This window comes from Emydura macquarii, unplaced genomic scaffold, assembly GCF_026122565.2.
Source record: "Emydura macquarii macquarii isolate MOO-44397 ecotype Brisbane River unplaced genomic scaffold, CSIRO-AGI_Emac_v2 contig_2636, whole genome shotgun sequence".
In the NCBI taxonomy this organism is placed as follows: Eukaryota; Metazoa; Chordata; order Testudines; family Chelidae; genus Emydura; species Emydura macquarii.
This window is the reverse complement of record NW_027132773.1, coordinates 16,903,097-16,924,792: the sequence shown is the minus strand read 5'-3', so window position 1 is coordinate 16,924,792 and position 21,696 is coordinate 16,903,097. Positions and strand designations below refer to the sequence as shown.

Below are 21,696 nucleotides of genomic sequence, written 5' to 3'. Positions count from 1 at the left end.
ACAATTGTCTCAACCTTCTGAGATGCTGAGTTCCACAGGTGGGGTAAATATATAGGTGTTACATAAAATAGCATTTCTATCATTTTTTTTCAAAACCTCTTACCATTTAGTTTCCTCAAATGACCCTCTTTTTTATGCTATTTTGAGAGCTGTTCTGCTTCTATTTTCCTCTATTCTTTTCAGCATTAACAGGAAACCACTTGAGCCTCACTAGAGTTTAGCGCACCAACACCCAAGAGCATACAACAATAGAGGATATGAAAAGTAATTGGAGAACCTCAGAGGAAAAACAGACAAGAGAATAGTTAATGCATACCAGTGGCAGGTACTTCCTATGTAACCCATCCCTAATGAAAGCCAAAATATATTCCCACATACCTCTTGAGATGCAGAGAATAGACAGTGGAGCCACACCCACCTCACTCAGGCTGAATTTTCTCTCTAGATTCAGAACCACTAATACTTTGAAAGCTATCTGAGGTCAAGCTCACACTCAGCTCAATTTCTTTCATAGTGTTCATTGCACCTGCTGGAAAGACATTCCCTCTCCCAGTTCTTTCTAGCACTTGTAGTTCTGAAAAATGTGTAAGGTTAACTTATTACATGAGTCAGCCTGTCATATCTGCAGTACGAAAAATGATGCAGTACACAATGCTAGAGATACCGCAGAGTTTTCCAAATTGTACTAAAACAGTGGTTGTCACGAGTTGTAAATTGGTACCAGTCCCAACATTTCTACACAGGTGAACTGGGGTCTGTACTTAACTCATCCACACAAAGTGCCTACTGTTTAAAGATGCTCCCAGTTATTGGGATACTAATGTTGTCAGCTCCTTTATTCATTATTTTAGATATTTTTATCATCTCTCTTATCTCCTTTCAAAGTAAATAATCCAAATCTTTTCAATCTCTCTTCCTATGAGAATTTTTCCATCCCCCTAATAACTTTCTGAAACCAATCTAATTTTGCAGTATCTTTTTTTGAGATGGGATGACCAATGCTACACACTATTCTAGATGAGGCAAAACCATTGATTTATATAATGCATTTGTTTAGTGTCCTATTGTCATACATTGCATCTTTATAGTTTCAAAGATTTAAGAAAAGCCAAAAACTAAAAGCATAAATAACACAGACTTACATTTATGTTCTTTGACCTGATGTCAATAGCAATTTGTTCTATTAATTTAAATGTCTCATTCTTTTTTTTTTCTTGTATTTTTAAATGAATTGAAAATGAGAATATCTAACATCTTTTTAGCCAACAGAAAGCATAATGGTACATAAACATTTACTAGTGGAAAATCTGCACTAGTCCATACAAATACCTAAAAAGAGATTGATAAACTTTTTAGACATCTACTGAATAAATCTAGATCAAAGCTTTGATCTATAAACCAGTGCCTTGTCTTCAGCAGAGCTGGGTGCAGGTACATAGGTCTGTCTGGGTGGTCCTCACTATAGGATCAGGCCCAACATGAAGAAAGAAAGGAGGTCTCTGCAGTCATTATGAGACACTTGAAATGAAGGAATTCCATTTGCGGAAATTCAGTTTGGTATCAATTCTTCCATCTTTATTAATGTAGAAGTTTATCACCAATACCAAATTATATTGTCTTCAGTGATTAGTTTTAAACTAATTTCTTTTGTCAGTGCTGCCAGAGTGCTGATAAGAGACCAATAAACCATATCATATGTAGTCTGTTTCATCACTAAGTTAACATTAGGGGTTAAATCTTGCCTCTACTGAAGTCAATATAACTTTTACCATTAATTACATTGGGGCCAGGATTTCACTTCAATGTTTAGAAGCATTCTCAAGCTAGGAAACTAGCTTGTTCTTAACAGCCAGTGGCCCTAAGGATGAGATATTCAGCAAATATAAGAGGAAAAAGTTGAAGACAATAGGCAGAAAAGCCTAGGTGTAAATCCACAAACACGAAGGCAACAAACTGAGTTAGGGGCTTCTGGGCAGATTCTTCTCTAAGATTTTATAATACCAGACTGAATTTAGTCACTTTAAAAAAAAACTATTTTGGAGGTACCTTGTTTAGCATTTCTATTTCAATGATGTTAAAAAGTGAACAGTTCTGCCTCATAAGAAAATAAAGACTTTGAGCCTGGGGTCTGCCATGGCATTTTACACTAGCATGAATGGGCCCCATGCTACAACGGATAGTAGGAAATATCCCTGGATGTGAAATAGAGCTAGCAGAAGTGCCTTGTGCTGCCACCTTTTGCAGTCTCTGACGCAGAGAACCAAGGGTGAGAGGTTACATTATTGGAGCACACTGTACTCTAGCTATTCACTGCTGCTGTATGGCTCCTAGGGAGTTACTGCAGGCAACCATAAATCAGAGCAGCCCAGGGAGCTGCCTGCAGAATCTAGGTGGGTTGCCTACAGATATCTTGACCTCTGTGGTCCTGAGTTGAACTGAGCCCAGAAGCAGGAATGTTAGCTCTATAAAGGCAGAATGGGTATTTTCAGTGTTTATGAAGGTCAGAAGGTTCAGAATATGGAGACACACCTGCTAAGATTCACTTTTTGAGTGAATTTATTTTGAACTGAATTATTTTAAGGCACTTTTTACAATATTCTCTACTGGGGAGGAACAATTTTACCAGACCTGTTTCAGTGCGATGTAAAATCTGACCCATTTAAATTGTCACCACTCAGAGAGGCCTGGCTTGTCTGTTCTTTTGGCAGTTGGGTACAATCTGAAAAGTCAGTGGCAATGTAGAGAAAACAGAGGAAGGGAGCCTTAGGAGAAAGAGACATGGTCAAATCTGCAAGATGCAATTTGTCAAACAATGCATTCACTATTATGGCCAACATTTTTCATCTGTTCTCTCTGTCTATGCCGTTAAGCATCATGGAACGATCTCTCCAGATAGTATGAGTGTACTTGTATAGATACAAACCTAAATCAGTCAATTTAAAATTATGCCTTAGAGTTGCAGGCTGTCTCAAGCTGGGACCATATACAAAAAAAAGTACTGCTTTTGGGGTGGAGGGTGGCAACCAACTTGGCCACAGCAAGCTGCAAAAGAGTTAGGAAGGGCTGGCAAGAGTGCATAATTTAGCCAAGGATCTCAGAGAAAGCTCCTCCTTTTGTGAAAACTGGTCTGGTACCTTTAAAGCCTCTGTAAAGCAGTCAGGACAGTGGCTATAAAGGTCTTGTCACCAGAAGGCAGATGCACAAGCTGAATGAAACATGTTGTATGTCCCTTTGTACTAGAGAGGATCCTGGGATTTGAACCTATGGCTCTCGGAGTTTTAGAGCAAAAGCTGAAACCAGTAAATTATTCCCAGGGGCCCCAAGAAAGGCCTTCAGGTGAATGCCTGAAGGCCCTGGGCATTCCCATTGAAGTCAGTAGAGATCTCCCACAGTGTGTGATGGTGCAGTATCAGGCCCCACTGGATGCAGGGAGTTAGGCTGGCTAGCGAGACAAGGTGGATGAGGTAATATTTTTTATTGGACCAGCTTCTGTTGATGAGAGAGACAAGCTTTTGGGCTATACAAAACTCTTCTTCAGGTCTGGGAAAGGTACTAAAGGCAAGTCGACACTTAAAACGCTGTAGCCCATACTCAATGGGGACCCCATCTTGAAAGAAATCTTTCCTGAACCCCTTCTTTTGGTCTTCAAACAACCCACTAACCTCTCCAAGCTCTCGTTAAAAGCAAGCTCCCCACGGTCTAGGACACACCAACTGAAAGCGGCAGCAGACCATGCCTGGGCAATAGATGCAAAACCCGCAGACATATCTCATAAGAACATAAGAATGACCATATTGGGTCAGCCTAACGGTCTGTCTAGCCCAGTGTCTTGTCTGCCAACAGTAGCAAATTCCAGGTGCTTCAGGGGGAATGGACAAAACCGGTAATCATCAAGTTGTCACTCATTCCCAGCTTCTGGCAAACAAGAGGCATAGGACACTTCAGAGCATGGTTTTGCATCCCTGCCCATCTGGCTAATAGCCAGTGATGTATCTATCCTCCATTAATTTATCTAGTTCTTGTTGAACCCTGGTATAGTCTTGGTCTTCACAACATCCTCTGGCAAAGAGATCCACAGGTTGACTGTGGGTTGCATAAAGAAATATTTCCTCTCCACTGCTACAATGACCCGCCACAACACACCTTCCAAAACCAACAGAAGCTGGTCCAATAAAAGATATTATCTCACCCACTGGGGCTCTCTGATATCCTGGGACCCACATGGCTACAACTACACTTGCATACAAGCCTGGATGAGTCAGATCTGATCCTGGGCTGGCCTGTGCGTTCCATGCCCCCCCCCCCCCGCTGTCAATGGCTGAGGACTACACTTCCCAGCAGGCAATGCGGGAGTCCAGGTCACATGTCCAGGCATGCCCAGTGCTTACTCTGCCCTGCCATAGAGACAGCGCGATCATCTCACCTTCCAGGCCGGCTGCGTGCGGTGCGGTCTGGAGGGGGGAGGAGCCGCGGTAGCAGCACCATGGAGCCCGAGCAGCGGCCCGGGGCTGCCGCCGCCGCATCCCTGCCCCAACCCCCGGAGCAGGAAAGGAAGCTGGAGCAGGAGAAGCTCTCCGGGGTGGTGAAGAGCGTCCACCGGCGGCTGCGCAGGAAGTACCGGGAAGGTAAATGCCGGGGCACGGCCGGGCTGGGTCCTCCCCCACACCGAGCCCCTCGGCAGCCGCGGGTGGGCGGCTAGAGCTGGCCGTGAGAGGGGCCTGGAGGGAGCCGCCCCCTTCCCAGGGTCCGGGGGGAGCTGGGCGAGGGGAGCCGCCCCCGGGCCCGGGGAAAGGGCCCCGGGGGGAGCCGCCCCCTGCACGGGGCCTGAGGGGCAGGGGAGGAGCCCGGGGAGCTCCCCAGACTCCAACTGCTACACCTACAGGAAGGGGGGGCGAGGAGCACCCCGCAAGGGAGGGGGACAGGTCCCGGCGTCGTGCCTCTCTCCGGGCCCCCTCCCCCAATAAACACGGGGGCGCGGGGAGCTGCAATCTTTGCCTGCGGCTGTAGGCGCTGCGCAGAGTCTGGACGTGCGAGGAAGGGGGAAGCGCTGTGTGTGCACCTCTGCGGTTAGTAACGCCGGGGCCGGCGGTGATGAGGCTCTGCTGCTCTCCTGGCCACTCCAGTGCTGCCCTCTGTAGGTGCTCTCGGTACTTCATCCTGCAGAACCGGGCTCCACTGCCAGCTGGGCTGCTCACAGCTGACAAAGTGTCCATTTGTCCAGTGCCCTGTCCCTCACCCAACACCGTGAAGCTGTTCTTCCTCACCCACAACTGCTCATGACAAATGTCTGAGCTTATTCCTTGGGATGTACAGACAGCTGAAGTGCTATGGATAAATGATACACTGTGATGTAAACACAAGACTATTAATTCATTTCTTTTGCACTTGATTATAGATATAGTCTCATCGGCATAAGATATCATTAGTTCCACTCATCCTGAAACTTAATAGCTGATGTTGAAGTGAGCTCTTGCAACAAACTTTTACATTATGAAGTATACTATCTCTCACTTACTAACAGCCCTGGACATGTGATCCTGAAGGTCACTCTGAGAATGCTGCCCTTACCCTCCATGAGAGCTTCAAATGTGTGCATGTTTGGTATGGGATTGGGATAGCAGAAGCATCCCAGAAATTAGACATAGCAGTTTGGAAGATTTAAATAAGACAAACTGTAAAGTTGAGATTAAGAGATGTTTAGACCAGAAAGGTTTATTATCATCCAGTCTGACCTCCTGCAAAACAGAGGCCATAATATTTCATCCAATAATTCTTGAATCAAGGCCATCATTTCTTGTTGAGCTAGTGCTGGTATCTTTTACAAAGATATTCAGGAACTGGAAACTATTCTTATTAGAACAATACCTCGCTTCTTGTATAATATTTCTAATCTTTAGATCTCAGAGTGTTTTACATCTTAGACTAATTCCTACCTCTTTGTCCGTGGCTGCTTGAAGGCCACCTTGCTGCAGAAATGGTACTATGCTGCTCTCTGTGGGGACTCGCCAAATCCTGAGAACACACATTCCTTGTGTATCCTAGCCCAACTTTGCATGGGATTTGGTTTTAGCTATCTACAAGATAGATCTATCAGCTGTTTCATGTTGGAGACCAAGAAGCATTAGTCAGTCCAGCCTTGCTAGGCATGTCTACCCTACATCTGGGAGTGAGCCTCTCAGTCTGGAGCCACACAGTAAAAATAGCTGTGTAAATGTCATTTTGACATTGAGGCTCAGACTGACTGGAGCTTGGGCTCTCAAGCCCACCCCATCCCCCTCAATCTTGAAAGTCCAAGCTGTAGTGTCTACAGAGCTATTTTTAGTGCACTAGCAAGCCTCATTAACACAAGTCTCTCAACTGGGACTGGGAGGCTCATTCCCAGATGCAATGTAGACATACCCATAATGGCCACACAAGCTTGAAAAGGAGAATTTCTCTCATCTTCCAGGCTGAGGAACCATTATCAACACACAGTTTAGCTGCTCAAATGGTCTTCTGTTGCCAGGATTTGGGCTTTTGGCACTTAACACCTTTCTGTTGTTTCAGCTTCTGTCTGCAGATTCAAAAGACAGTCACACTTAGGGCTTTTCTACACAGAAATGTCAAGGGGAAGTTAGTGTAATATACTTAGGGATATTTAAACTGCAATAGTTATTTGGCACTCCTACTGTCCTACTGGGACACTCTTATTCTGCACTGAGTGCCTTTTTGTGGATTAGGTTGATCCATTCAGCAGTAGCTATTCTACAATAATTATTCTGGGCCTTTTCCCTTGTGTAGAGAAGCCCTCAGCTAAGAAATGACTTTTCTTTTTTTTTTTTTTTAATGAAAACTTAAATTCTGCAGAAATATCCTGTCCCCAGGAAAAGTTTCTTACTTGCCATTGGTAAATGAATATGTAGGAAATAATTTACTGGTATTAATACCAGTTTTCTTATTCAGAATGCACAGTTATTAGAGCAAAGTACATTGTGTTATTTGTAAAACTTGTTTGACTTTACTTGTGTACTGCATCTTGCACATTAGTGAGACCTTCAGTGTTTCGCAGACACTGTGAATTGTATTTTTTAGGAAAATAACAAAACTGTTTGATAAATCATATTTCTACAGCATGGCACTTTCCACCCATTATAATCTAATCAATTGAAATCCTCATGAATTATTAGATATCAGTATAATTATTCTTTCACATTGAAGTTGAAATAATTATCTCCTGTAAAGTCTGACTTGTAGAGTGGAGCTCTGAGTCTTATCTTCTCCACTACACCCTAACCTTCTAAAAACGTGCTTGGGAGTCTCCCTCTCTAGAGCTTTAACATCTTATTGAACTTTAATACCTGGAAATGCTTGTTTTCTGAGTTCTGTATTGTCGTCTTAGATATACAGAGTAAAATGCATATTATCTCGATGAAATCCAAAATAGCAGCTTACTAAAGGAGCGAAAAGCTACATTCATTTGGTAGTACACCAGCATTTTAATTTCCATGTAAGTGTGGAACATTCAGAAAACAAAGACAAAGTTAAATCCTTAAACATACATCCACCGGGCTTTATGCAAGTAGTAATGAAGCTGCTGATCTTCACAAATCTTTGATAAAGGCAGTAAGATGTAGGAGTAACTGGGATTTTTTCTGTATTTTCCCATTTGACAGGCCTTGTTCTGTAAAGCTAATTCCCATCTCATCTGAACGGTGGTATCTAGCAGGCAACACCATGGACTTTCCAACAGTACTTTTTCATATATTAAGTCACAAGCGTACTGTTTGCAACGAACTACCAGGAAAAAAGGGAGCATGCTCAACTTCTTCAGTGAGAACTATATAATTACTTTACATAATACAGATGATTCTCAGAGAATTCACTTTCATATTGTCATTGGGATTTTAATAGTTACTTCGTCTGAGAGAAGTATTGAAATAGTCACTTCCCCAAGGCGTTTAGATGAATTTTTTTGCTGTTATACAGACTTACTTCTAATAAGCAGATTTCAGTGCTGATGTGAGTGAGACCATTACTAGAGTTAGACTTACTATTGGGTGAATTTAAAAGGCAAGTCCATGTATTACCTGACTTGTTTACAGCTGGCATCACTGACCTCACTTTGATTTATTGCCCTCCATGACTCCCCTTTCTTTTTTAAAGAAATGAGTCAGTGTAAAAATAACATTGGTTTGCTTTAATATTACAGGCTAATGCGGGTCTGAACAAGTCGTAAACGTTTTTGTTTAAGTGTGAAAACAATGTTTGTTTTAATGTGAAGTTCCTAGTTAAAAGATAATCTTATCTAATAGAATGTATGTAACTGAAAGCTCATTTAGCATCAGGTCATTCACAGTCAGGCAGTTCTTTCAAAAGTTGGTACAGTAATGTTCTATAAAGCCACTTCCCTCAAAGTTACATCTTTGCTTATTTCCATGATTGTTTAGGCTTCTCCATTTTCAACAGCACCGTTATTGCATGTTAGATGGCCCACATATTGACTATTTTATTTATAGTGTGACTAATCTCTAGGATGGATTACCATATTAGTTCTAATTTATTTCATTTTCTTTGTGGCAAGCATGTGCTGCAACCAGTCATTACCTAGCCCATATGTTAAAATCTGTCCCTTTAATCTGGAAATGAGACTGGAAAACATGGTGGTTTTCTCTTCTGTAGCTCTCAATCACCACAAAAAAAGCATTTTGTTTTTATTTTCAGATCTTTACTTTGCATCTCTTAACCCATACTTCCTTTTTCTGTTTGCAGGGCATGGTCAGTCTGACCCATTTCTAGTGCAAGTGTTGGGTTTACCTTTGGCATTTAGTTGGTAAATGAGAGGGAAAAGTTTTGTAGAGAAATGGGTAAGCCAAAATGGTCATAGAACAGTTTTGTGATTATAGTACCCTTCAACCCTGTCCACACTTGTCTCTGAACCATATTTTCTGAAACATAAATAGCTTCAGTCTAAAATGGCTTTAATATGGGTTATTAGGTAATCAGTGTTTATTAGAGAGTATTTTATTTAAAATTCTCTTTTTAAACAGTTGTAACATGATTGATTCTTATCAACAGTGGTTAAACACTTTAACCAAATTACCCTAAATTCTGAATAAACTGTTTCAAACTATTTCAGGCCAGTGACTTCTGCACAAATGTGGACAAATTTTTCTCAAGTTATTAGATGAAAGGACTGATAAGTGAAATATCCTTATTCTGAAACAAATTGGATGACCACGGTTGGGGGTGGGACATTGGACAAGGAGGGCCAGGGCTCTGAGGTAGCACTGAGCATTCTCTCCCACGTGATTGGCTGGCTGGTTCTTGCTCATGTGGTCAGGATCTGACTGATCACCATATCTGGGCTTGAGAAGGAATTTTCCCATCGATCAGACTGGCAGTGACCTGGAAAAGTGAGGTGCTTGCCTTCCTCTGCAGCATGTGGGCTGGATCACTTGCCAGAATTATTTGGGTACATCTCACTTAATCATTTTCCTGACATTGCAGGGACTTCGGACACTGGTGCATCTCAGTCCCTCTAATTCTTGCCTGTGTCACATAATAGTCTAGTCTCCTGAGGGTTGTATTACTTTGGTCTAATTTTGGTTGTTGGGTTTAGTGTACAGATGCTGGATGGTATTGGTGATCTGTGAAATATAGGATGTGAAACTACCTGATCTGGCCTTAAATTGTGTTTCTCTGAGAAAATCTAATATACTTCTAACTTTTCTACTCCCACAAAAAAAGGAAAAATGTAATTAGATATAAAACAATATACTTTCAAAAAGCAATAAAAATAAAATAGAAAATGAGGAATGAACGTTATATATGCATAAACTTCAGTTATTTCATAATTTCATTTTGTATAAATGTAATTTTGCTCTTACACTGTACTTCTGTTCCCCATCTGAACTGTTTATCTTAGACTATTAGATCCTCAGAGCAGGAATATAGTCTGTTGTATTCAGGTTTTAATACCATGCCCCTCATTGTAGTATCTAGCACCTTGCAGTAGTACATTAAGCAATGTGCTTACACATCTGTTACATATTGCTTGTTCTCTCATCTGCTCACCAGAGGGAGAAATATGGAATTAAATGTCTTGTTATAGTAGGGTCTTTATGTTGTTGTGTTTATTCAGTATATTGTTGTTACGTTTTAGAGAAAGCAAGGTGAAAGAAATGTGCCTTGCACTTGAAGTGGAAAGTGGTGAGGTTTGTGATAGTCCTTAGTTCCTGGGGAGTTGATTCCACAGTCTTCGACCAACCAGGGAAGATTCTGTCTTCTGCACAGATGAGCTTTCATTTTGTAATGGAACCCTCAACAATGCTAGAGGAGCAAAAGTTGTTGACCGGGGTCTTTATCCTGGAGCTTTAAATGGTCTTTTAGGTATCCTGGGCACAGGCCAGGAAGTGGTTTGAAAATAATGACTAAGACCTTGAATTTAATTCAAAATTCTATGGGAAGCCAGTGTAGAAAGTGGAGAATAGATGTGATGTGCTTATGGTAGCCTGTCTTGCTGAGGAGATGCACTGCAGTGTTTTATACTGGTTGGAGTTTCCTAAATCCTGAAGATTTCACCCCTGGATATGTTGCATTGCTATAGTTCAGTTGAGAGGTGATGAAGGCATGAATAATGAAGCCAGGTCTTGTCTGCCAGGATGGGATGGAGTCTCCTAGCCAGCCAGAGGGGATAGAAAGCATTACTCTTGGCCATCACAATATGAGAGCTTAGTGTCAGTGAGGAACGCAAGAGTTTTCCTAGACTACAGACTGAATAGACCAATTGTGGATTAGAACTTAAAGGAGATTGCATTGTGGCTGCAAACGTCTCAAAATACTTTCCTCTGCCTACCAACATCACCTCTGTTTTGCTCAGGTTCAGCTTGAGCCAGTTATTTCATTCATGAGCTGATCTCGTCCAAGCACTAGGCCATCTTGGAGGTGGTGATGTGGTCGTACGTGATGAAGTATAGAGAGAGCTGTGTATTGTTGTTTGTGTATTGCTTGCACTTGAATCCATGTCTGACCAATTAACCTGGTAGATGCATGTAGATGTTACCTCTTAATTATCATAGACCTCTATGGTTCAAATAAGTTAAGTAACAATGAATAAATAAAACTGATAACTAAAAACACCCTCAACTCTGAAATGTGAAATTTAATTTATAAATAAACTGCAACCCCAAAACTAAATTAGAAGAATGCTAAGGTTGCAAAGTCAAGCACTCAGAAGTTAGTAAATATGAAAATTAAAGTTGCCCATGGCATTCTAATTTTGTCCCTTCTTGACTCTGCATTCTGATAGTCTTAAATCACATGATCACCTACTTCTTTTGCCATAGCAAAGAAAGGAGGGGACAATGAGAACACGAGACACATTTTTTCCTGCTCTCTTTTCTGGTGTCTGGCACCACAGCCAGGAGAAGCAGTTGTAGGAAAAGTCCTGCTCTGTATCTGCAGCTGTCAGTTGCTCCTGGGGAAGGCACAATTGCCATTTATTTGGCCCACAGGCTTTGTGGGGATGAAGCATGCTCAATACAGATGAAATCTTCAAGAATCTGGCTGCCAAATTCTAGGAAGGCTCTACTGAACATGTGCAAACTTAGATTTTTTTTTTCCAGAGACTTATAACTTTGCCAAATTTAGGTGAACTTTCACAGGGATGGCAAAAGGCAAAACCCTGACACCAGGGTGACCCTGCCAAATTTCTGGTCTCTTTTCCACAGCATGGTGGCCATACAGTTTCTCAACTTATGGTTGTAAGAATTTTTTTACATAGGCAAAACATGTTTCCCTTAATGTTGTTCTCAGAAACAGCTGAAACATTTTAGCTGAAACCTCACAAAAAATTCAGCCTCAGGCAGTCACCAAACAGAAAATATTAAGCCCAAACAGTTTGGCAAGTTACAAGCCACTGAAAATGGGGTCTTCCAAAGGAAAGTGTTGAGTAAATGTAACTCCCAGCGCCGCCTATAATAATTAATATGGCACTGCTCGACCGTGCTATATGGAATCAAAATGTCATCACTTCTGTTTGAGTTCAGCTGTCGTTCACTGAAACTTTTTTTATAGCTCTGTAGAGCTTATCTTCATCCTTCAGTTTGCCTATTTTCAAACACCTGACTTTACAATAAAGTTAAAAACAAATTTTCCCCATTTTTTAAAAAAAGGATTCCTTTTAACAATGTTAAGTCTTTGACAAAGAATGTAAAGTGTATTTTGCAATTAACAAAAAAATACTAACAGAAAGGAAGAGTTGTGTACATAGCAGAACGTTCCCCCAGTCCTCATCCACCCCTGTACCCAAAAAACCCCAAACAAACCCCAAAACTCACTTCCTGCAATGCAGGCAGTTCTTTCATAATCTTCCCAAATAATAACTGTGGGTAGATCTCTTTAAGTGAATTCTTCCTTTTGTAACTGTGCAGTCATGTGACAGCTTCCTGAGTAAGTGTCTTCTGTGCAACCTTATCCCTGGACATGCAGGTTTTATACATAGTTTAGAAGGGAGATTTACAAAGACAGATTAGGTGCTCAACTCCCATCGAAAACCAGCGAAGTTGAGTGCCTTTGAAAAACTCTCCTTAGATAGTCAGTGAAGGTACTCCTTGTTAAGTTAAAAAGATACTTGACTGTGGATAAAAGAAACAGGAAATTGTACTAACAGGCTGGGCCGTCTGACTTCTTTTAAAAAGAAAGAAAATGTATGTAGAAACTACCAATACCAAGCCCACTTAAAATTTCTCTAGATAACATATCACATAAGTCTAGTAAGCATTACAGTTTCTAGATTCTTTTAGAAAATTTAATTTGAACATGATATAGAACCAGTGCCATTCATCACTTGTATTAATTCCACTCCAGTAAGAGGGAAATACCTGTAGTACCAAGTTACATTTTCAAACAATAATAGCCATCAGATTCAAAAGTTCATTATGGCATTAATTTTTAGTAATGATTTCATGTAAATAAGCCCCAAAATGTGACTGACCTTAAAACAATAAACAGCTGAAAGCTGCAAGGTGCTTTCCTAAGAAACAAGTTTTTTGTTGTTGTTGTTTTAGTAATGGTTTCCCATGGTTCGTGCTCTCCCTTTTCTGGATCTGCAGAAGTTAAATAACAAATTATATTTTTGAGTTTCTACCAACCTGAACAGTGGCATCACAGACAACTGCACAAACAAGGAAGTAACCAAACAAAAAGCCACTTTGAAAACAGAGGAAAAGAACATCTAAAACTGTCAAAGTTTGATTGGTAGAGAAATGTATTATAAATGAAGATTTAAAAAAAAAAAAAAAAAAAAGCACACGCATCTTTGATTCAAATAATTCTAAAAAAATCCCCCATACCCCATGTTAGACTCTAGAAACAGGCAACAATTGGTCATGTGATCCTTTACGTAGTTTTCAACCATTACTTTTAAATAACAAAATAGTTATTCTAAGACTTATGTTTGGTATATTGTATTTGCTTTGTATATAGGATTTCTGAAACTGATATTGCAGGTCGGTGCATGATGTCAGTTTAACAAGTGTCTTCATTTGCCTTTGTATTGGTTCCGTACATTTATTTATGCAGTGTATGCTGAATATGCATTTAGAGCCAGAATAAAATAGTCTGACTGGGGGGGGTCTCTTGTTAAAATATTTTCCATTTGAGTTTTATATAAGTAGTGTAAATGTACTGATTATCATATGTTATAAACTAGAATTTGCATGAGCCTTGGATAACATAGGCTGTGCAAAGCTGTATTAGCATTGTTACAATAGCTCTGCTACTGCATGTTCAAAGAACTGTTATACTGCACTTTTTGCAGTTTGTTTCTATGAAATTCAGGTTAAAAATAAACTAGTAATTATAATATTATGTCAAAATTAAGTCAGGAAGTTAACTAATGTAATCATAGCTGCTATAAATTTTCTTCTAAAATTTTGTGGGACAACAAATTGAAACCAACATGTACTGCATAGCCTCAAAACATTTGAGGACACAGGAACGTATAGCTAAATGAAAGCAGGCTCATGTTTAGTTGCCACAGTTACTAGTGTCATCCTTTTTCAGATTAGATCACAAAATGCCAGTTTAATATTAAAGTTTATAAAGCAAATATTTCTAGTAAGTGCAATCAGAAATATGATTATCCTTTTTGTGTAAATAGTTCTTAAAGTATATTCTGTTTTGGACAAATGTAAAAGTAGATACACGTCTTGTGAAATAGTTTGAGCTCCATTAAAATACTAAAAACGTTGTGTCAGAGGAAGGCAGATGATTAGTACATTTCTAGAATTTTGAACATGCTGAATGTTTTAAGTGGAACAAGATAGTTGGTAGCATTCCTAATTTAATTGACCTTTTCTCTGCCTAGCCACTACCATGTCTTCCAGTACTGTAGCACCATTTCCTGGTACTTAAAAGAGGGCATGTTTGTTACATAATGGAGCACTGGGTATTTTTCCATCATAGCATACCAGATACTTGCTGCAGGGAATTGGATAAGTTCTATGTTAACTTGGTCTGGTAATGGGGCTAGGATGAAAAATAGTCAATTAGTGGACTATAATGTAAGAATACATTCCATTTTAATCATTTAAATTATATAAAATGGTCTTGGTACAGTAGGTGAATCTCATCTAAAGTCTAGAGTCTGATTTGACAGTTGGAAAACAATAAAATGAGTTGTCAGCTCAAGCTTTAAGAACAGTGTGGAATTTGTCGTGTTGAGTTTCTCTAAGAATTTTTTAACCTAATATTGCCCTAGCTCAGTGGTTCTCAACCTTTTTTCATTTGCAGTCTCAGACCCATAAAAAATTTATAGTTAGGTGCGGATCCCTTTGGAAATCTCAGATATAGTCTGCGGATCCACAGGGGTCCATGGACCCCTGGTTGAAAACCACAGTTCTTTGGTAATGATCTTCTTTTGCAGACCCCTTAGATATAATCTGCAGATCCCCAGGCATCCGTGGATCACAGGCTGAAAACCACTGCCCTAGTTGACAATGTTTGTTGCCATTTATTGCTGTTTAGCATGCTGTGTAAACTGATATACTGTTTCAGTGAATGAATCAAAGCTATTCTTACAAACACTTAAATTATAATTCTTACATGGGACATGTTAAAAATTAGTCTGATGGCAATACATTCTAGTTTACACAAAAAAAAAAAAAAAAAAAAAAAAAATTCTAAGCAGAAGCCCAAGGGTCTAAATGGTATGTTACCATAACTAGGCTTTTGAAATTTGGAGTCTTCCAGTAGTGCATTGTATCCTTGCAACTAACAGATGTTGCTTTCCTTTAAAATGGAAGATTAAAGGGAAGCATCGAAAAGCTTCTTTGTAGAAACATGAAAATGATAGTTTTTTAACCCAGCAGTAGACAATGTGCTATGTTTGTTTTTAATTTCTGGGACCAACAAAGAGATGCACAGTCCTGTGAATGTTTTTGCTAAATGGTGAAGAGCAACATTGAGAGCTCACACATTGCGTGTTCTGCATCAGCTTAATTATCACTTTGTTTTTTCAGTGACATATAAATGGCTTTTTTAAAATAAATATTAGATTCTTGAGGACAAGGCCACTCCAAATTATATCCAAATCTGACTTATTTTAGCACTGTTATAAAATGGTCTGCATCCCTTTTAAAAATACAAAACAAAAAAGAATAAGCAAGTAAGATGACACACAAATCAAAATAAATGTGTACTACCCTACATACAGTCCCCTTATAGTTCTGGATTGCTTTAGAAAACTCCTAAAAATACTTTCATAAATAAACACTGGCATTGCCCACGGATAGAACGCTCTACCCTGTCAGCAATACAAACATAACAAAATTTTAATAAATTCCACTAACAAAACCAACATTGTGATCCCCAGTTTCAACCAACGCACATCTTTTTTATGTACAAAGGTAACAGAAGGTTTACCATAAGTTAAGAAAATGGTTGGTGTTATCAAGATTTGAAGTTGACTTTGTGGGGTTGGTGTAATTTACTCAGCTTTTTGTTTAAATCTAGAGATTTTGAGAGAATATGTTCTGTTGCATAAAACATGCTTCTAGTGAAATATTAGATTTAATCACCAAAACACTCTTAAGTTACAAGAGTAAATTATAAGTAGTTAGATATGTATTTTGTACCTTTTTAAGGACTTGAAGCACTCTAAAATTGCTCGTGATTATGTCTTACCTTCAATTTCTTTTAAGTTATGTTCAGTGTATACTTTAGACTTTTTGCATTTTAATGTGTTTGATAGGATAATGTTATAGTGTTGTATCTAAAAGGTTATTGTCTGAGTATTAGTTTTTACTATCTTTATTTCAAGCTGATTAACTTTTTAGTTTACTCTTGCAGTTTACAACACTTAAACCTTCTGAGAGTAGAACCACTGATGACTGATTTCTTACAACATATTACAAATAAGAGTACACAGATAAAATAGTGCAAGTTCCTTTTTAAAATGACAGTTTTTAGTTATGTATATTTAAATTGTGAATAACAAAGCTACATATATAATGTGACATGTCAATACATTAAGTATGTCCTGTTGAAGTGGAAAACGAACAGCTGAAGTAAAAAAATTAAAATAATTATTTAATCATTTTTCTTAATAGCCATTGATAGTTATATTTTAAGAATGCAGTTTGCATAATTTTTAACTTGTGGAAACTGAAATTGTACATTGGGTAATCAGGACCTGTCTCTTCTGTTCACCTTCCCCCTCACCCCCCAATAAAATAAAAACATCAGGTATCAGGATCAGGCAATAAATTCCAATGTGAATGGCAAGAGTTTGTGTGTGTATTTTGTTTGAGTGAACTCTGCTGCTTCAGTTGCCAACTAGAAAGGTAACTCTGTAGTCATTATAAGCCAGACCAGAAATGCATCCATGCTTCCGTTTTAAATATGCTGAATGGCAAAGGAAGCATGATTGATGGTAATGACTATACACCTCCTTCATACAAAGAGCTGACCTGCCCCAGTGGAGTCTTCTGTGATCTGGGACTTGCGTTATAATTTGCACATACATGACAGACAGACACACTTTTTCATCTGAGGTTCTCAAAGCACTTTACAATAGGGGGTAAGAAATATCACTATCTAGAAGGTAATATGTTATGAAGACTCAGGCTATGTTCAGACTGACGGCGTCAAAATCGCCACCGCCAGATTGATCTTTTTGATCAATTGAGCGGTCAGTGAGACCTGCTCAATCGATCAGGAAGTCAACTGAGTAAGTCCACCCCCTCAAGTAGCGTAGCACTGAGCTGTCGGCTCAGCACAGTGAGAACAGCGTGCAGAAGGGAAGCAGAGCAATCAACATCAGTTACGCAAAAATACTCTGCGTAGTTTGCATAACTCCTGTTGACTGCCGCCGAATCATGCAGTAAGTGTGAACCAGCCCTTAGTATAAGAAATTCATGGAATATGAAGTGCTGTCTATTCACTCTGTAATACTTGGTCATATATGTGAGTTTTCTTGTTTACTATTAGCTATAATCAGCTTGTGAAATGTAATTGGAAGCACTACAATGGGAAGAACAGTATATGCTTGTGAGTTTAACTGTAGAATCTACCACGATATGACAGCTATGTCGAGGAGATGGATGACAAAGACTAGAAACTATAGTCAGGATTTCTGTTATTCTTGTGGAAGTTGTTACAGTGAATTCAGTCTTGGTTGTGCCTGGTAAGTGCCATGGCTTTTTAAAAAATGTTTAATTTTATCACTCTTCCTGCTGATTATTGTAAGCACAAATTAATCTCCCCACTCTCCTGAAAGGAAACCATGCATAAAGTTGGGCTTTGATTAAAAATATCACAGATTTCCTGATCTGTATGTTTAAAACTGTTGGTCTTATTTTTCCTGTGCAACAATAAAGCTCTGATTACTGGTATTGATTCTGGTGATTAGAGTCTTATGCTCAAATATATAGTATCAGCAATTAGTAGGTGTTAGGATGAGGCTTGTGTGAGGGACAGATTATCCCACAGCTGTTTTCTGCAAGAGTTCTTGCACCTTTTTCTGAACATCTGGTGGTGGCCACTGTTGGAGACAAGGTGCTGACACATGCTTGAGCTAAAATGCAGAAGAAACTGAGAAAAAGAACCATGCTTAATCAAATAGACTTGTATGGAAGTATCCTATCACCTTTGCTGCAGAGATCCTGTCTCTCCATTCTGTATGGTGCTGCGTACAATCAGCACTCAGGTATTAAGTCACTTGTTCATCTAAATTTAAAGTTTTTCAAATAAATCATTTGTTTTTGTTTCCATTCCGGAAACGGGAAGTGGGCCTGCAACTTTCTTTAGACTGTAGCCTCACTGTCCCCTCTAAATATAAATAAAAGATAAATTTTCTGTTTGACAGGACTTATTTAACTTTGTCCTGTCAGGAATTTTTTTCTAACTAAAAGTAATCTCATCCAAGAAATTACCCATTTAATTGATGATAAAGCTACCTTTTATGAACACCACATTTAGCACCACTTAAAGGTGTACATGTGAAAGACTTCATTTAGAAAAAAAAATGGGGTGGAGGGGGTAAGATAACAAACTGGATTTTTTTTTTAAGCCTGAAGAAGGCTTACATGGATAGAGAACATAGTCTGGGGAATGCATCTGAGCTAGGTACATGGGATTGGAATTTTCTCATGTCAAAGAATATACTGCCACAAGGAATCTCTTAGGTCATCAGTTGTGTTTACAGTCAGTGACAGAATTGCAAGGAAAGATAACCAAGTAAATGCTTAAAAAAATTAATCTTCTGGGACATACAGAACTGGTGATAAGTTATTTTTAACAACCCTGAAGAGAGGGAACCAAACAGAAACATAAATGTTTTTTAAAGTAAAGCTGCTGCAAGGACCTGCGAGGCTTGTAAAATTGTCATGTTATGAGAAGTTGTCATAAATCAGAATCTCCTGGGTTTGACACTTACATGACTGATTTCTTTTATAGGAGAATGGGTCATTGAACAGCTTTTTTAGGAATCCATGCTCAAATAGGATTTAAGTTGCATAGGAGGGGAGAGACGGAGACAACGCTCAAATCTGTAGAGCCATATTGGGACACAAAAATGTGGATCCACATCCAGAAGAATCACCTTGTATCTGACCCATGATCGCACTCAGTCTTTTATCTGTATCCGCATCTGCACTGAAACCGCAGTAGCATGCTATCTCACAGTGCCTCTCAGAAGGAGCATGTGTGTGTGCGTGTGTGTACTGTATATAGGATCTCCAAGGCAGGGAAGCAGCTGTCTGCAGCTCATAGCCTATGAGGCTGCCTCCCTGCCTTTGAGATCTTATGAATTGCAGAGAGCTGCTTTGAGATCCTATGTTTAGAGCACTGCACAGATACAAAATTTGTATCCGCATCCAATCTGCGATCCATAAAAATGATCCGTGGATATACATGGATTTGCAGGGGTCTACAAATCTGAATTTGAAAAGGAACCCCTACAGTAAAGATGAACTGGGAGCAATAATTATCTGAGGTGAAGAGCTTAATATAAGGACAGGAGGAAATATTATTCAAGGAAGCCCTTCTAATTTTATGTAAGAATTTCTGATTCTTTCTAGGTTATGCTTGAACATAAACTTGAACACATCATGATCACAGTCTTTAGTACATTCTTTTGAAATAGCCAATGAGACATTTTCACGTTGACTCTTTTATTTCCATGATCAAGCAGTCCAAAGTTGCTATGCAAAGTCCTTCTTGTAAACTTCACTGCATCTTCCATTACCTAAGCTTTGATTCATAAATCAGTTTGTATCCCATCTAGTTCTTAAGGTTCATTATGTTCTGTAACCAGTGTACTGCAGTCTACATTTCCATTGCAACTCTGAAACTTAAATGGCAAGCCCTATTAAGTATGAAGTCAGAATATATTCATTCACTGTTAGTTCTGATTTGAAATCCAGATGCTGCCAACACCTCTTGGAGTCCGTCCACAAATAGTGAGTCTTTTCAACACTTTGTTTTCAATTTAAAGTATATATGAATGTGCTTATTCCATCAATATCATATTCAGTTTGAAATGAAAACTCTGCTTTTAAACATATTCAAGTCAGTTGAGGATTTTCGTCCTCAAGGTGGAATTCCAGGGGATGGCCGGAGGTTCATGAAACCTTTCAGTTTGCACTATGAATACATTACTTGTCAGGTGCTAGTGGCCATGCTGCGTGTGAAGCCTTTGAGAGTAATGGGAGAGGGCCTCCCTCAAAATGAAGTGCCTTCTCAATGCAACAAAACTAGAGTAAACATGATAAATATGAAAAAAAGAAATAAGAAGCAGAAAGCAACATCAAGGGAAATTTGTGGTTTTAGGAGCTCAAATGTGCAATATTAAATCATATTTATCACTTAAATCACATATTAAATTTATGCTACCAGGGAGGTAGTTTAGGGAAATAAGACATGGCAGTAAGGCTGGCTTTAAAAGCTAGATGGTCTGTTTTTAGTTTTTGCTGTACTTGAAAGGGGCAGAAACTTAATTTCTCATTTACTTTCAGTTTAAATTAATGTTTTCTCCTATGACTCATGTGTTTGTATGTGTGTTTGTTTTAAAAGTCCAGTTCCTGGAGTAGCAGGAGGGTTCCTGGGGCAGGTGAAAGTGGGTTATGCCGGTCCTGCTTTGACAGCCCGCAGAAATGGTGACAGCAGCAACAACTTCACAGACCCAGCTGCCTGGTGACCTTTTTGAGCCAGCCATTTAAAGAAAACCACAAACACAGCTCAGACTTCCTCTGACACAGCTTAATTTAATTCATTTGAACTCATTCTTCATCTACCCTAGACAAGTGTTGTTTTTTTGGGTGGGGGAGAAAGTGAAAGGATTACCAATAAAAGAGTAGGTGAGGGCTCAGATTTGGGTAAGGATTTGAAGAGGCAAAATTACTGTATTGGGGGGGAATGTCTACAGTTAATCTTAAAATATGGAAAAAGCAATATGCAAAGGTTAACTAGTAAGGAAAAAATAATGGCAATTTGGAATGTGGTCAGAAGACAGTGGTAGGTAGTAACTAGGCATGGGCCAAATAAAGGTAGTACTGTAAGTAAAATTGAGCGTAATACCACTAAGCTAACTCATGGTCTTTTATTTGTAATTTTTTTTCCTCACATTACTTCCTTATTTTTTTTATCTTGTCTTATCTTGACTGCCTTTCTTGTTTGTCTATAAAGTGCCTAACACACTTCAGAAGGCTCAGTAAACAAATAGTAAACTAGATCAACTAATCAAAGCACTAGTAACTTTTAGATAACTACAAGACTCTTGGATGAAGCTTATCATGTGGTGCCTATTAACATGAGCCTAATTTAGCAAGATTCAGAGTACTGTGGTGGAGCCGTTGAAAGACTACCATTAAGGTTGTGTTAGAATTTATTGGGTATTGAGTTTATTTATATCCAATCTTGGGCTGATCAGTGGTTGACTTTTCCTAAATTGGATTTTCATGGCCATACACATGCTTCATTAATGCACCAACCAGGAGAGAGAAATTACAGGAATTGTATTAGTGTCTTACCAGACAGTGGAGGGTGAAGAAATCTAGGTTATGGCTACATGACAGCTTAAGTCAACATAAGCTATGCCACTCGGTGGTGTGAATTAGCCACCCCTTCTGAGTGACATAACTTATGCTGATATAGCACTGTCCACACTGACATTTATGTTGGCAAGAGAGCTTCTGCTGCTGACACAGGTATGGCCAC

General features: G+C 39.2%; 1 protein-coding gene across 1 annotated transcript in view; it reads left to right on the top strand.

Moving 5' to 3' along the window:
* The first annotated feature begins 4,412 nt into the window (after positions 1 to 4,412).
* Positions 4,413 to 21,696, top strand: part of BMT2 (base methyltransferase of 25S rRNA 2 homolog) — a 50,908-nt gene continuing 33,624 nt past the window's right edge. The window contains exon 1 of the mRNA XM_067564234.1: positions 4,413 to 4,625. Within this exon, the coding sequence (XP_067420335.1) occupies positions 4,484 to 4,625 (142 nt within the window). The 5' untranslated portion in view covers positions 4,413 to 4,483. The remainder of the gene's footprint in view (positions 4,626 to 21,696) is intronic.